General features: G+C 32.0%; 1 protein-coding gene across 1 annotated transcript; it reads left to right on the forward strand.

Moving 5' to 3' along the window:
• The first annotated feature begins 5,078 nt into the window (after nucleotides 1-5,078).
• LOC107419065 (UDP-glycosyltransferase 89B2) lies at nucleotides 5,079-7,290 on the forward strand. The gene has a single exon (XM_016027786.4). The coding sequence runs from the start codon at nucleotides 5,543-5,545 to the stop codon at nucleotides 6,944-6,946; it is 1,404 nt and encodes a 467-aa protein (XP_015883272.3). The 5' UTR covers nucleotides 5,079-5,542; the 3' UTR covers nucleotides 6,947-7,290.
• The last annotated feature ends 6,053 nt before the right edge of the window (nucleotides 7,291-13,343 follow it).

A 13,343-nucleotide genomic window follows, 5' to 3' on the forward strand; every position in this document is an offset into this window, starting at 1 on the left:
GCATTTGTACTCAATGTGGTAGCCATAGCCAAGGAGTTTCGGTAACCATCAGGCTTGGGTTGGCATGGTGATGCGCTGCTCCAACAAGTACTTTAAGTTCTTCTGATCTGTTTGCACTATGAAAGAACTACCTAGCAAGTAAGGCCTCCATTTCAGACCAATTTGAAAATCGCCAATATTTCCTTTTCATAGGTGGAAAGGTTCGGCATGGCTCCTTGAATGGCTTGACTGCAATAAGTAAGTGGGCAGCCAGTTTGAGTGATAGCGGCGTCGATCCCGATTCCACTCGCATCACATTCAATACTGAAGGGTTGTGAAAAATCTGGCAAAGCTAAGATCGGTGCCATAGTTAAAGCCGTTTTTAGCTGTTAAAAAGCCATCTCTGCCTCGGAAGATCATTGAAACCCTTCGGCACTAAGGAGTTTAGTGAGAGGTGCTATGATACTACCAAAATGCAGGATAAATTTTCAATAATAACTAGCTAGGCCGAGGAAACCGTGAACCCCGCGAACAGTGGTGGGAGTTGGCCACTCCTGAACTGCCCGTATCTTCACTGGATTAGCCTCCACCCCATTATGGGAAATAATATACGCAAGATTTTTTACTTTGGTCACACTGAATGTACACTTGGATTCCGTGACAAAGAGGTGATGTTCAGCTAGAAGGTTGAGCAGTGTGTGGAGATGGTGCAAATGTTCCTCCCAAGATTTCGAGTAGACGAGAATGTCCTAAAAAACACTAGAATGAAATGCCATAAGAATGGGAGGAAGATGTCATTCATCAAACTTTGGAATGTAGCTGGGGCATTGGTTAAACCAAATGGCATCACTACAAACTCATAATGCCTTTCATGAGTCCAAAACGCTGTCTTTGGAACGCCTGGCTCATGCACACGGATCTGGTGATAGTCGGAGCATAAGTCCAGTTTCGAGAAATAACGTGCACCATGAAGCTCCTCCAAGAGTTCGTCGATCAATGGAATGGAGTACTTATCCTTCATAATCATCACATTTAGTGCTCAGTAATCGATGCAAAACCGCCACTCCCCACTGGCTTTCTTTACTAGAAGAACTGGAGAGGAGAAAGGACTATTACTTGGGCGTATGAGTCCTGATTGAAGAAGCTCTCTGATCAACCGCTCAATCTCGGTTTTCTAAAAGTGTAGGTAACGGTATGGCCTTACATTCATAGGTGTGTAATCGGTTGTTAATGAAATTTTGTGATCATGCAATCTCTTTGGAGGAAGAGTTATGGGAGATTGAAACACATATTTAAAAGTGGATAAAAGCTTATCCATGTCTGAGGGGTTATTGCTTTGCTGTGAGGAGCAAAATGGGGGAATGAGTTGGATAAAAAATCCCGCTCCATGCGCAACGGATCCTTGTAATGCATGGCACTCTTTTTGCATGAGGACTCCTAGTCATTGTTGAACTCCTTTCCCTCCTTCTCGAATGACATGGTCAAGTGGGCATAATCAGTTTTCACAGGCCCAAGTGTGGCCAAACATTGGACACCCAAAACGAGTGGGCACACAGCTACCGGTAGCATATAGTAATCGGTAGTGATGGAATACCCCTGAACTTGCAGTGTGAGGGCTTGACAGATTCCCAAGCATTCTATGCGTTCTTTATTGGCTACCAAAACGGTAAATCTCTTGCTTTTGTCTATGGTTAATCCAAAGTTGGTAACTATGGACTGATCGATGAAATTATGAGTGGAACCGCCATCGATTAATATTGTTAACTCCTGATTCTTAAGCTTCCCAAGAACTCGAATGTTTGAAGGTGATCCATTCCAGCGATTGCATGGAATGAAATTTCTGGTACTATGGTTTCCACCGTGACATTCTCCTGATTGGCCTCTTCGATTTCAGCATCATCTTCAATCATGAATAATTGGTGACGAACACAACAATGTCCCAGAGCAAACTTTTCATCATAATAATAACAGAGCCCTTTTTCATGTCGTTCCCGGGCTTCCTGAGGTGATATGCACTGGAATGCAGGTGGGTTGGTGGTACATTGGGGTACTGGCCTCAGGACTCCTTAAGTTGGTCTAGCTTGAGTCTGTGTGGTTGTAGGCACTGTGGGTGCGCGATATGGTGGAGCAGATTTATTTTGCAATAATTTGCGCTCCTTAATTAAATGAGCCACCCTTATGCCATCAGATAATGTTAGAGGATGTTTAATATTAACATCTAAGTGGATGTCATCACGTAAGCCTACGATAAAACACCAGATGAGGAACAATTCGAGTAAGCCATTAATAAAGTGCGAAAGCCTCTCAAAGCTTTCCTGATATGCTTCCACCGTGGTCGTTTGTCGCAAGCGGGTTAACGCTTCCGAAGGATCCTCAAAATCAGTTGGACCAAAGCATAAGAGTATAGCCTTAGTGAGCTCTTTCCAAGACACAGGTCCTCAAAGTTTCGCGAACCATCTATACCACTGGAGTGTCAAGCCTTCCAAATGGAAGGAAGCCAATTGTACTTTTTGGTCCTAAGGAACATTTTGGTAGGCAAAGTATTGTTCTACCTTGTACACCCACCCTTATGAGTCTTGCCCATCAAATTTGGGGAAGTAAAGTTTTAATTGCCGTTGGTTGGGTTCATTGACACAAGTGGAAGATTCTCCAAGAGCAAATGGATTGATTTCATGGAATTGAGAGGTTGGTTGGCTTTGGTGAAATTCGGAAAGATTAGATTACTATTAGAACATTCTATAGGACCCCAGACATTTGCTCAACATTGGTGTTAACCTGGGTAATACTAGCTTCATGCCTGGCTAATGCCTCATTCACCTCATTCCAAAATCAGCATTTGTTTTGCCTCGTGTATCCATCAGAAAGTGAGACAATCAGCTCTGATACCAAATTGTTAGGTGAATTTGCCTTTGTGTAAATAAGCAATAAATTCCTTTGTTTCGGGTAGAGAAAACAAAGCAAAACAGAGCAAGATGGAAGCTAGAGAGAAACTAGAGAGAGAAAGGGTGGTAAGCAGTATTGACCCAAGTAACACGTAGGTAATTTAGGTAGTTGGATAATAGAAACGTTAGAGAGAAATAGTTGGGATAAGTAGCTGATTCATTTATTTGCCAAATAGTGAGGTTTATATATTCTCTCTCATAACAAAAATTCCAAATACTAATGCATAAATTAAGATGCACTAACCCTATCAACTAGGAGCCTAACTGGCCACACAATTGAGGAAATAAAATAAGAAACAACTAAAGACTAAGTCAAACCCAAAGCTCACGGCCCCCTCCCCCCCCCCCCCCCCCCCCCCCTCCCTTGCATAATGGCCTACCCATGTACCATGCATGGCGCATACACACAGCACACCCATCATATTGTTGCTTTGATATATGTTAGGGGTGTGCCAAAAAATCCAATTTATTTGGATTGAATCAATTTTAAAAATTAAAAACCAATTATCAGTTAAGTTTGATTTGATTTTGAAAGTGAAAATCTAATGAGACTGATCCGAAGCAAATCAATTAATAATATAAATAAAAAGTTATAAATATTTAAATATTATATTATGATCTTTAATTATTGGTCGATTGTTTGATTGTAACAGGGTATGCAAAAACCTCTATTAATAACCTTTGACTTTTTTTTTTTTACTTTAATATTTATGTATTTTAATGTTTTAGTTTCTTTTGTCTTTTAGAAAATATACATGTTTTAGAAAAATAAATATTTTATAAAATAAAAATGTTAAAAGTCAAAAATTGCTGTTGAAAATTTAAAATTCAAAAGCTCCAAATTTTTTTTTTAAAAAGCCCAAAAATTGGAGGAAAAAAAAATCACATCTAAAACCGATCATTTAAACCAATCCAAATCGATTACTAATTGAATTGATTTAGATTGAATTTTATATATAGATAGGTTAGTTTGAATTAAAAAAATCAAAGTGATTACTAATTAAATTGATTAATTATCTACAAATTAGGTCGAATTTGAATCAATAAACACTCCTTAAATATATACTTATCATCCTTAATATATATATATATATATATACACCTCTCAGAAAAGTTAATGTTAAAACCATGTGATCGTCCTCTGATGAGTCTAACTTGTATAAAAATCAATTATAATTTAGCAACTAACTTGTGGCACCATTTATGGGAACAGTTTACCATTTATTGTATATTTGGATTATTTACTGTAAATCAACATCTAAAGCTTTAAAAAAATAATAAATAATAACATCTAAAGTTGAATTTCTTCATGATTAAAAAAAAAAAAAAAGAATTTCTTCACGTGGTGAATCTGTTTAAATTTTTTAGAAAATAAACTTTTACGTCACAAACTCTAAGAAAGATCAATCAAATATATTAATCAAAAGAGATAAAATTAAGATATCACAAGCCTAGTATCAAAAAGTTTCTCGGACAAACGTTTTGAGTTTAAATCCCTCGTCTTCAATATCAAAAATGAAAAAAAAAAAAAAAAAAAGAAGTTAAAATGCTATGTTAATTGAAAATATTCTTTTACATCATACTTTAATTTATTACTATATCTATATTTTTTGTGATTTATTACTCTATAATATTTCAAAGTCTTTATAATTGATTTTTTGATTAACTAATTTTCATCGATTGACCATGGCAACTAAAAAGATTTTTATTTAATTCCAACGAAAAATAAAGAGCAAGGCTTAAAGCTTTTAATTAAGACTCATTAAAGTTCTGTGGTATGGAAGAAGAAAAATGAAAAGTTAATTAGCAATGTTTGTGCTTACTTTTAAACCCTTTAAAATAGATAATGGAAAAAAATTTCATAAATAAAGTGTACGGTAAAGTTACGACATTCAGATGCTCCAATAATCATACCTCTAAAACTTTAAACCTGTTTTAGTCATCTATTAAAAACTATAACTATTGAATATATTATTTAATTTCAATGACAAATCAAATATTTAATGCGCAACCTAACAAACAATATATATTCTTTAAAACTAGATGATATCAACTAAAAGCAGCAGCAGAAACAATAACATACAATTAAATAAATAAAATTATCCAAAAAAAAATCTGATAAAAAAATGTACTTAAAACTTTTGTATATCAAATTGAAGGTGAAAAGAAAAATTTACAATAATAAATTTCTGTCTAAAATATTTTAAAATATACATTGGATATTTCGAACACTTTTATAATGCCTTTTAAAATCACGGAGACTTTTTTGTAATTCCATATTGAAAGGTGAATGTAGCCTCCCAAAACTAAATAGTTATTTGTTCCGTTGCTAAATTAGCATACTTAGATTTTTGTTAATTAACAGAAAATTTATATACACGTGGCATCAACTCAAAAGTGGAAAACAAGGCTGTTGGCGTAAGTACTGACGTATGATCAACGACATTGATATTCCAGTCAAATTTTACCACCGCCGCTGAACCTCCTCTTTATGTCCCTAAAAACAGCTTCGTTTCCGTTCAGTACTTGCCCATAAGTAGCAGTCACTATGAACCAACCATGATAGCCTCGGAAACCGTATAACACATTCCTCCTCCCTCAATCTCAGTCGTCCGTCAGTCATGTCCACTCCAATCACCACCGTCCACGTCCTCGTCTGCCCTTATCCTTCCTCCGGCCACATCATACCCCTCATCGACCTCACCCGCCGGTTACTCACCCGCGGCCTCACCGTCACCTTCGTCGTTACCCCAACCAATCTCCCACTTCTCCAACCGCTCCTCTCCTCTCACCCACCGTCTTCTCTCCAACCCTTGGTTCTCTCCATCCCGGAAACCACCATTTCAACATCTCACAGGCTCCTTTCTATCATACGCGCCACGCGTGAGCATCACTTCCCTGCGCTCCTGGACTGGTTTCGGTCTCATCCATCACCTCCTGTTGCTATCATCTCCGATTTCTTCCTCGGTTGGACCCACCACTTCGCAGGAGAAATCGGCATCAAACGTCTGGTTTTCTCTCCGTCCGGTGCCATTTCCCATTGCGTCTCTTTTTCCCTCTGGCAGGACCTGCCAAAAATCGATAACCCGGACGATGTGAATTCTCCAATTTCGTTTCCAAATGTGCCCAATTGCCCCGTTTATCCTTGGTGGCAACTCAATTCCGTGTACAGAAGCGGTAAAGAAGGAGACCCAGATTGGGAACTTTACAGGAGCATTAACCAGGCCAATAAAGCGAGTTGGGGTGCAGTGTTGAACTCGTTCGCCGACTTGGAGAGCGTTTATTTGGAGCATCTTAAGAAAGAAATGGGTCATGATCGAGTGTGGGCGGTTGGACCTTTATTACCTCCGAGTGACGATGACGATGATGATGTAGGACCTTTTGATAGAGGTGGGTCCAGTTCTCTGCCATCTCACGTGGTGATGAAGTGGCTAGACGCTCGTGATTTCCGTTCTGTTGTTTTTGTGTGTTTCGGCAGTCGTACATTTTTGACGACCTCACAGATGGATGCGTTGACTGCGGCACTGGAACACAGCGGGGTCCACTTTATCTTGTCCGTAAGGCCGCCCAACAAGAAACAGGAGGGAGATGATCACGGAGAAATTCCAGAAGGGTTTGAAGATCGTACGGCGGATAGAGGTTTGGTGATCAAAGGATGGGCTCCACAGGTTGCTATATTGAGGCACCGAGCCGTGGGTGCGTTCTTGACCCACTGTGGCTGGAACTCGCTGATGGAAGGACTCGCAGCTGGGGTGGTGATGCTGACGTGGCCAATGGGTGCGGATCAATTCACTAATGCGAAGTTACTTGTAGACCAATTAGGCGTGGGGTTTCGAGTTGGTGAAGAATCTAAAATCATTCCCAGACCCATTGAGTTGTCTTCCTTATTGGTTGAGTCGTTGGATGAAAATAGACCAGAGTGGGGCCGCGCCAAAGTGCTAAGTGATAAAGCCTTGGGTGCTGTCAAGGGTGGAAGCTCTGACAAAGATTTGGATGATTTGGTCAAGTGGCTTAGTGAGCTCTAAATTGCCTCATTACCATTTTCCAAGTTGAAGGTATTTGATAAATTTGAATTGTTCGAATTTCAGTTGAATCAATTCTCTTTCTCGAATACTTGATAAATATGCATAAATATGATATTATTAATAAAATATTTAAGAAAGTTAAAGGGAGTGTTTGGTACGCTATTGGTCCTTCTCCTGCGTTTGTTGTGTTTCCCCAAAATGGAATAACCAATCCAGGATGCCAAATTTAATCCCGCGTTCTGACATTGATGGAATAACTTATCCCGCATAAAGACCTGCGATAAAAGTAGGTTCTCGGGATATATATATATTTTTTTAATCTATCGGTCTTTTTCTTTTTTTCATCCTCCATCATCTTTTTTTTTTCCTTTTTTTTTTTTTTTTTTAGATAATTATATTTCGTTCTTGTCATGCATCCAGTTTTTATGTTTTGTTTTGTTTGTTTTTTTCTTACCTTCCAGTTTCCCTTTATTTATCTGTCATTTTATTTATTTATTTATTTTTGTTTTGTTTTGTTTGTATTTTCCTTACATTCCAGTTTCCCGTTCTTTATCTGTCATTTCTTTTTTTTTCTTTTTTTTTTCTATTCTATTCTCATTTTCGAGTTTTTTTTTTGTCCCCCTTATCTTCCAGTTTCCATCTTCTTTTTAATTTTTTTTTAAATGTTTTTCTTGTTTGTTTACATTTGTTTAAGTACTTATCTTTTTATATTTTGTCCTACGTAACAATTATATTATATATGTTTGGAAATTTTCAGATTTGCCATGTGTAGATGAAGATTTACAATTTTAGGAATAAATATTAATCCTATAATAAGAATTAGATAAGCTTTTTTAAAAGAACAAAATAAATAGATAAAGTTAAATCATTATTTTAAAATCTAATTTAAATCATTTTTGTTTAATTCAAAATTTAACAAACAATAAAATTATATATTCATTTTATTATTTAATATAAAAAAATTAGTCCAATTCGATTGACATCAAACATCGAAGATGATTAATTTTTGTCTTATCCTATCCTATTTTATCTTTTTCTAATCATAATCCAAAATATAATTCAATCTTACATTGGGTACTAAACGGTTTTAATGAGGTATTTGGTAAAAGGAAAATTATTAGATGAAATTGATTTCCAAGAATAAGTTTTTTGATATTCAATTTTCTGAAAATGAGTTTTTTTGGAATTCTTTTTATAGTATTTGGTTAATTATAGAAGAAAATAGAACTTATAAGTAATTATATAAATTTATATATTAAAATTAAAAGATAAAATTGTATTTAAAAAAATTCGTTAAATCAGTTTTTTAAAAAATTTTAGAATGGCATATCTTTAATAGGATCTACTTTCTTTTTCAGTTTTTTACATTATGAGATTTATTTTCCACTGGAATCCACAAATTTTTTTTTCTTAAAAATTATTTAAACAAAAAACAAATTTCACTTTCTTAAGGAATCTTAGATTCCCACTAACTTTACCACTACTCAAACATCCCATAAAGATATGATTAATAATTCTTTTCTCTATTATCAAAACAAATGATATTGTAGATAATATTAATTTTCTATAATTATATTAAAAAAAAGATAATATAAATATATAATCATTTTTAAATAAGGTTTATTTTAATTTATTAAATTAAAGTTTATTCTTGATTACGATTCTAAATAGAGGCAGAACTAAGTAAAATAAAGTAAAATAAATCTTTTTTAAATATGATTGTATAAATATAATGTTTAATGGTTATGGTAAATTGTTTTTAGAAATTAAGGAATGTATAAAAATAATTTTTTTAAAAAAAGGTTCATTATTTATGACCATTGCATCATATCAAAATTATTAAGGTTAAAAATTTTTAAAATAATTAAATATAAGTTTAATATCATATTAAAACTGGAAAACTAACCCTATCATGATATAGTGAGTAATAAATGTAATTATGAATCACAATCTTTGATTTGATTCATGAACTAAAAAACGAAAAACTCATATTTCTCTTTCTATGAAGAACCTTTTTTGAAATGTAACAAATATTTGTATAAAATTATATGTTATAAATTTATATAATCAATATTTTATGAATTTATGTAATTATTTTAAAATATGATAGTTGCACTTTTACTAAAACTGATCAAAACAGTTTGAAACAATCGTTACAAGCAATAAACGAATGAACATGTATAGATAAAATTAAATAAATAACAACTATACGTGGAAAAACAAAAATTGAAGGATCAAGTATTAAAAACTTTGAAATTTAAAATTTAGGGTAGTTTTTTTAATAATAGAGTAAAGAAAATTATATTTTGAAAAAGTAGTACCAAACATATTTTCAAAATTGGAGTACTGAAAATTTTGAAAAAATATATAACATTATATATAATCCCATTATAAAGAAGAAAAATTAGGCCTTAATAAAGGGGAATGACTTATCTAAGTGGAATAGCTAAGTCAAAAAAGAAGATTGGATATAAATGAGTTGAAAAGAAAGAAAAAGGAATATGTTTTAAATCTGACTTAACACCCACCTAACCTAATAATTATTCAATTTAAGCATAATATGCACGGTGGAATCAAATTAATTCTTTCTTTAAGCATTAGGCCTCTCGTTTCAAATAAGAGAAGTCATAGAAATAACCGGTAGGAAGTCAAGATCGTGCCAACCAATTCAACCAACACAAACAAAAATTCAATACAAATGAAAATGCAATATATTTCAGTCATCAAATTTTGGATATTATATTAAATTATCATTAATATCAAAAGTTTAAACCGATACACAAATGGCTTAATAATATATATTAAACTTATTTTAAATAGAATGATTTAAAATATAAAAATTATAAAATTAAATAAAGAAAAAAAAACCCAATTGGAATATATATATATATATATATTATATTAGAGTTTTACTGTAGAGAGGATCAGGTTCTCTCCATAAAGTGGAACCTAACATTAAATATCATTTCGAGAGGACCAGTTTTACACCGACGTAGGCATTCTTTCACAAAACATACTTATAAAACAGATTTGTCTACATCAATATAAAACTGATCCTCCCGAAATGATGTTTAACATTAGGTTATCACCTTATGGAGAGAACCTAGTCCTCTCTATAGCATAACTGTATTAGATTATATGTATATATATATATATATTAATTTGATTTTATTCTTAAATATCTTTTTTTTTTCTTTAAAATAATTTTTTTCTTTTCTTTTGTGAAGTTTAAAATAATTTTGTTATTAGTATTCATTTCCCCTAAACTATGTAAAGTTTTGTATTGATCCCTTAAAATGACCGTTCCAGTCCTTAGTTGCAGTCTAGGTGACATGTGCGTTCCTAAAACTATTTAAAAAATGGATAGAAAATTCTTCCAAAAAGAAAAAAACAAAAACAAAAACGAAAAAGCCATAATTCAAAAACCAAACAAAACCTAATATGCATTTTCACCATGTTTTAAAGAGTTATGAACCATACTCATATTTACACTTTCATCTTTCAATTTGTTTTTTTGCTACTTTGATCCCTATGCTTTAGTTTTTATTAGACTTTTCAATTTTTAATCTAATTTTTACCAATTTTAAAGTATGCATTGCATTTGATACAATATGTATTGGTCTTATTAGGTTAAGTAATTTTGTAATTTTGTTATTTTCATATTGCAGTAGGTGCATTGCTTGCCTCAAAACTACTCAAAATTGAACTAAAAATAGTTTAAAGAACCAAAGTACAATAAAAATCGAAGTTCAAAGACCAAAGTGACCCAAAAAAAAAAAAAGAAAAAAGAAGAAGAAAAAAATCAAGGACCAAACCACCACTGCCAATAACCCAAAATTCATAGCTATTAGCTCAGTTAGTATAACACACCAATGCATACCTCATAAGTCGAGTTTAAAAAAATGACTGATTAATTTTCTTATTGAAAATAAAAAATTGAGGCTTCAAAATAAAATAAATGACATTCAAGTCTCATATCTTGAATGCAAAACAATATTTCAAAATCAAACTTAAATAACAATAACAAATAACTTAAACAATTTAAAAATATAAATAACATCATCTTAAACCTATCTAAAATTTAAAACAATTAAATATGAGTTCAAATTTAAAAGCAACATAATTTCATAAAATAAATTTATTTGCAGTTTTCATTGTGTTGCCAAGATACTCCCAAATGACTCATTAGAACATTCAGTGAAAGTCTAGTTATTATCTTTACCAAAAAAATATATACACGACTAAAAAAAAGCCTTTTAGAAACCATTAATTTGGTTGCAGAACATCCTATTTTGGTTATTACTAGTTTTTAGATGCCAAAAAACAATTGTCACTGCATGGTCGCTAAAAGGTGGTAACAAATTCTCTTTCGTGATGAACCAATGTTGGTTGCTAAATGTTTATATTTTTAGTGACTAGATGTCAAGGCTTTTGTGACCATGACTTGGTCCTTAAATGTTCTAGAATATTACAAAGGACACCAATTTTAAGCTTTTACCAACCAATAATAAAATATCAGCAACTAATATTTGGTCACTGACTATTGTATTGGTGACCATCTATGGTCACTATAAGCATATATTTTGATCATCAAAAACTTATAATTTGGTAGCTAAAAGTGTTATGGGACCAAATATAAAATACCTTAGGGGCCAAACTAATTGTCACTAAAAGTTATCTTCAATAACTAAATGTTTTGGTGATTGAAAGAGTTTTTTGAAAGACCATGTGATTGGTCGCAAAAAGATAGTTTTAGAAGCTCTAGGAATTGGTCGCATAAAGTAATTTTCAACGACCACTTGTTTGGTCTCTAAATGACATTTTAACGACAACTATTTTTGGTCACTGAAAGTGTAGATATAGTGGCTAACCATATTTGGTTGCAAAATTTATCAGTTTCTGACTATTAATTGGTCACTGAGAAACTTTTCACTAACCAATGTTGTGTTATTAATAATTATTACCAATTTGAAATGCATTTTAATGACTAAAATGTTAGTCACTGTATCACTTTTTTAGTAGCTGAGAATTGCTCAATACTGAGAAGTGTTCAATAACAAATGATGAAGTTGAAAGATGTTCCAGCAACCAAATTCATTCATAGAAATGGCATTATCAATAACCAATATTAGGTTTCTATAAACCTTTATTTCAGTATCCATTGAATTGATTGGTGAAATATAATTTTAGCGACCAACATATTGGTAGTATATTATGCTTATGCATTTTAAAATATTTTGTATGACCAATGTATGGTTGCAATCAGATGTTTGATATAATTTGAATTTAAAAAAATCAAAATGAAATAAATATTAATAATATTATATAATTTCAATTATATGTTTAACCAAAAATTATAACACTAATTATATTATTATAAATTTCATTACATACATGAAATTGTTATCACACTATATTTCCATTGCAAGCATAAAATACTGAAAAAGAAAAAGCATCTATATATAATATGAATGAAGAAAACAATATAATTTATGCTTGTGAGATGCAACAATGTAATTTGAAAAGCACGTACTAATATTCATGCTTATTATAGTTATACCATAAAGTGTATCCATGCATGTTTCTTGTAATCATACCATCTCATTCTTAAATATAAAAAAAAAATTAAAAAAATAGAAGACAAAATACAAACAAAACAAAATTACTAATTGATTGATATTGGAGAGAAAAAGTGCATAACTGATTAAGCTATAGTAGTGTTCTATAATAAATATCCCTCACTTCCATTGAAATTCTCCAAGAACACTAAATGCATTTGTGAATATTCCACAAACGGAGGCAATAATAAAATTTAGAAAAGAAAGATAAACTCTAAAAAATGTAAGAATCATTTCACCAATAAAACATTTTTTATTAAGCCAATAACATTAATGATTGAGCATAAATTCAACCAAAAAATACATAATTTATTATCCAATAACATTCATGATTGGGCATAAATTCAACTAGAAAATACATAATTAATTATCAACCAAAACAAAGTCTATATAAATATACAAGTAATTCTCAATCTAAAAATCACTTGCACGAGGTAAAACATTGAAGGAAATAGAATCACTTTTTATTATAAATACTATCATGAATTGGAATAAAAACAAATATACATATATCTTTATATATATATATATATATATATATCTAATCATCTTAATTCACTTTAAGAAATATCCTTTGAGGATCATGATCGACATTGTAGAGGTAATCAATTGCAACCAAAAATAAAATAAAAAATATGCTCTTTGTTCTCATTAGGTGCTTATTCAAGGTGATAAGATGGTGCAACATAATTTTGTTATGATGAAACTTTAAAAAATAAAAGTATATTGAAATTGATGATAATATAAACATAAAGAAATTATTAAGTGAGAATACAAAT

This window comes from Ziziphus jujuba, chromosome 2, assembly GCF_031755915.1.
Source record: "Ziziphus jujuba cultivar Dongzao chromosome 2, ASM3175591v1".
Taxonomy (NCBI): Eukaryota; Viridiplantae; Streptophyta; class Magnoliopsida; order Rosales; family Rhamnaceae; genus Ziziphus; species Ziziphus jujuba.

Bases quoted from the DNA above. Each gene is read 5' to 3' on its own strand.
- LOC107419065 (XM_016027786.4), top strand. From the start codon at position 5,543: ATGTCCACTCCAATCACCACCGTCCACGTCCTCGTCTGCCCTTATCCT.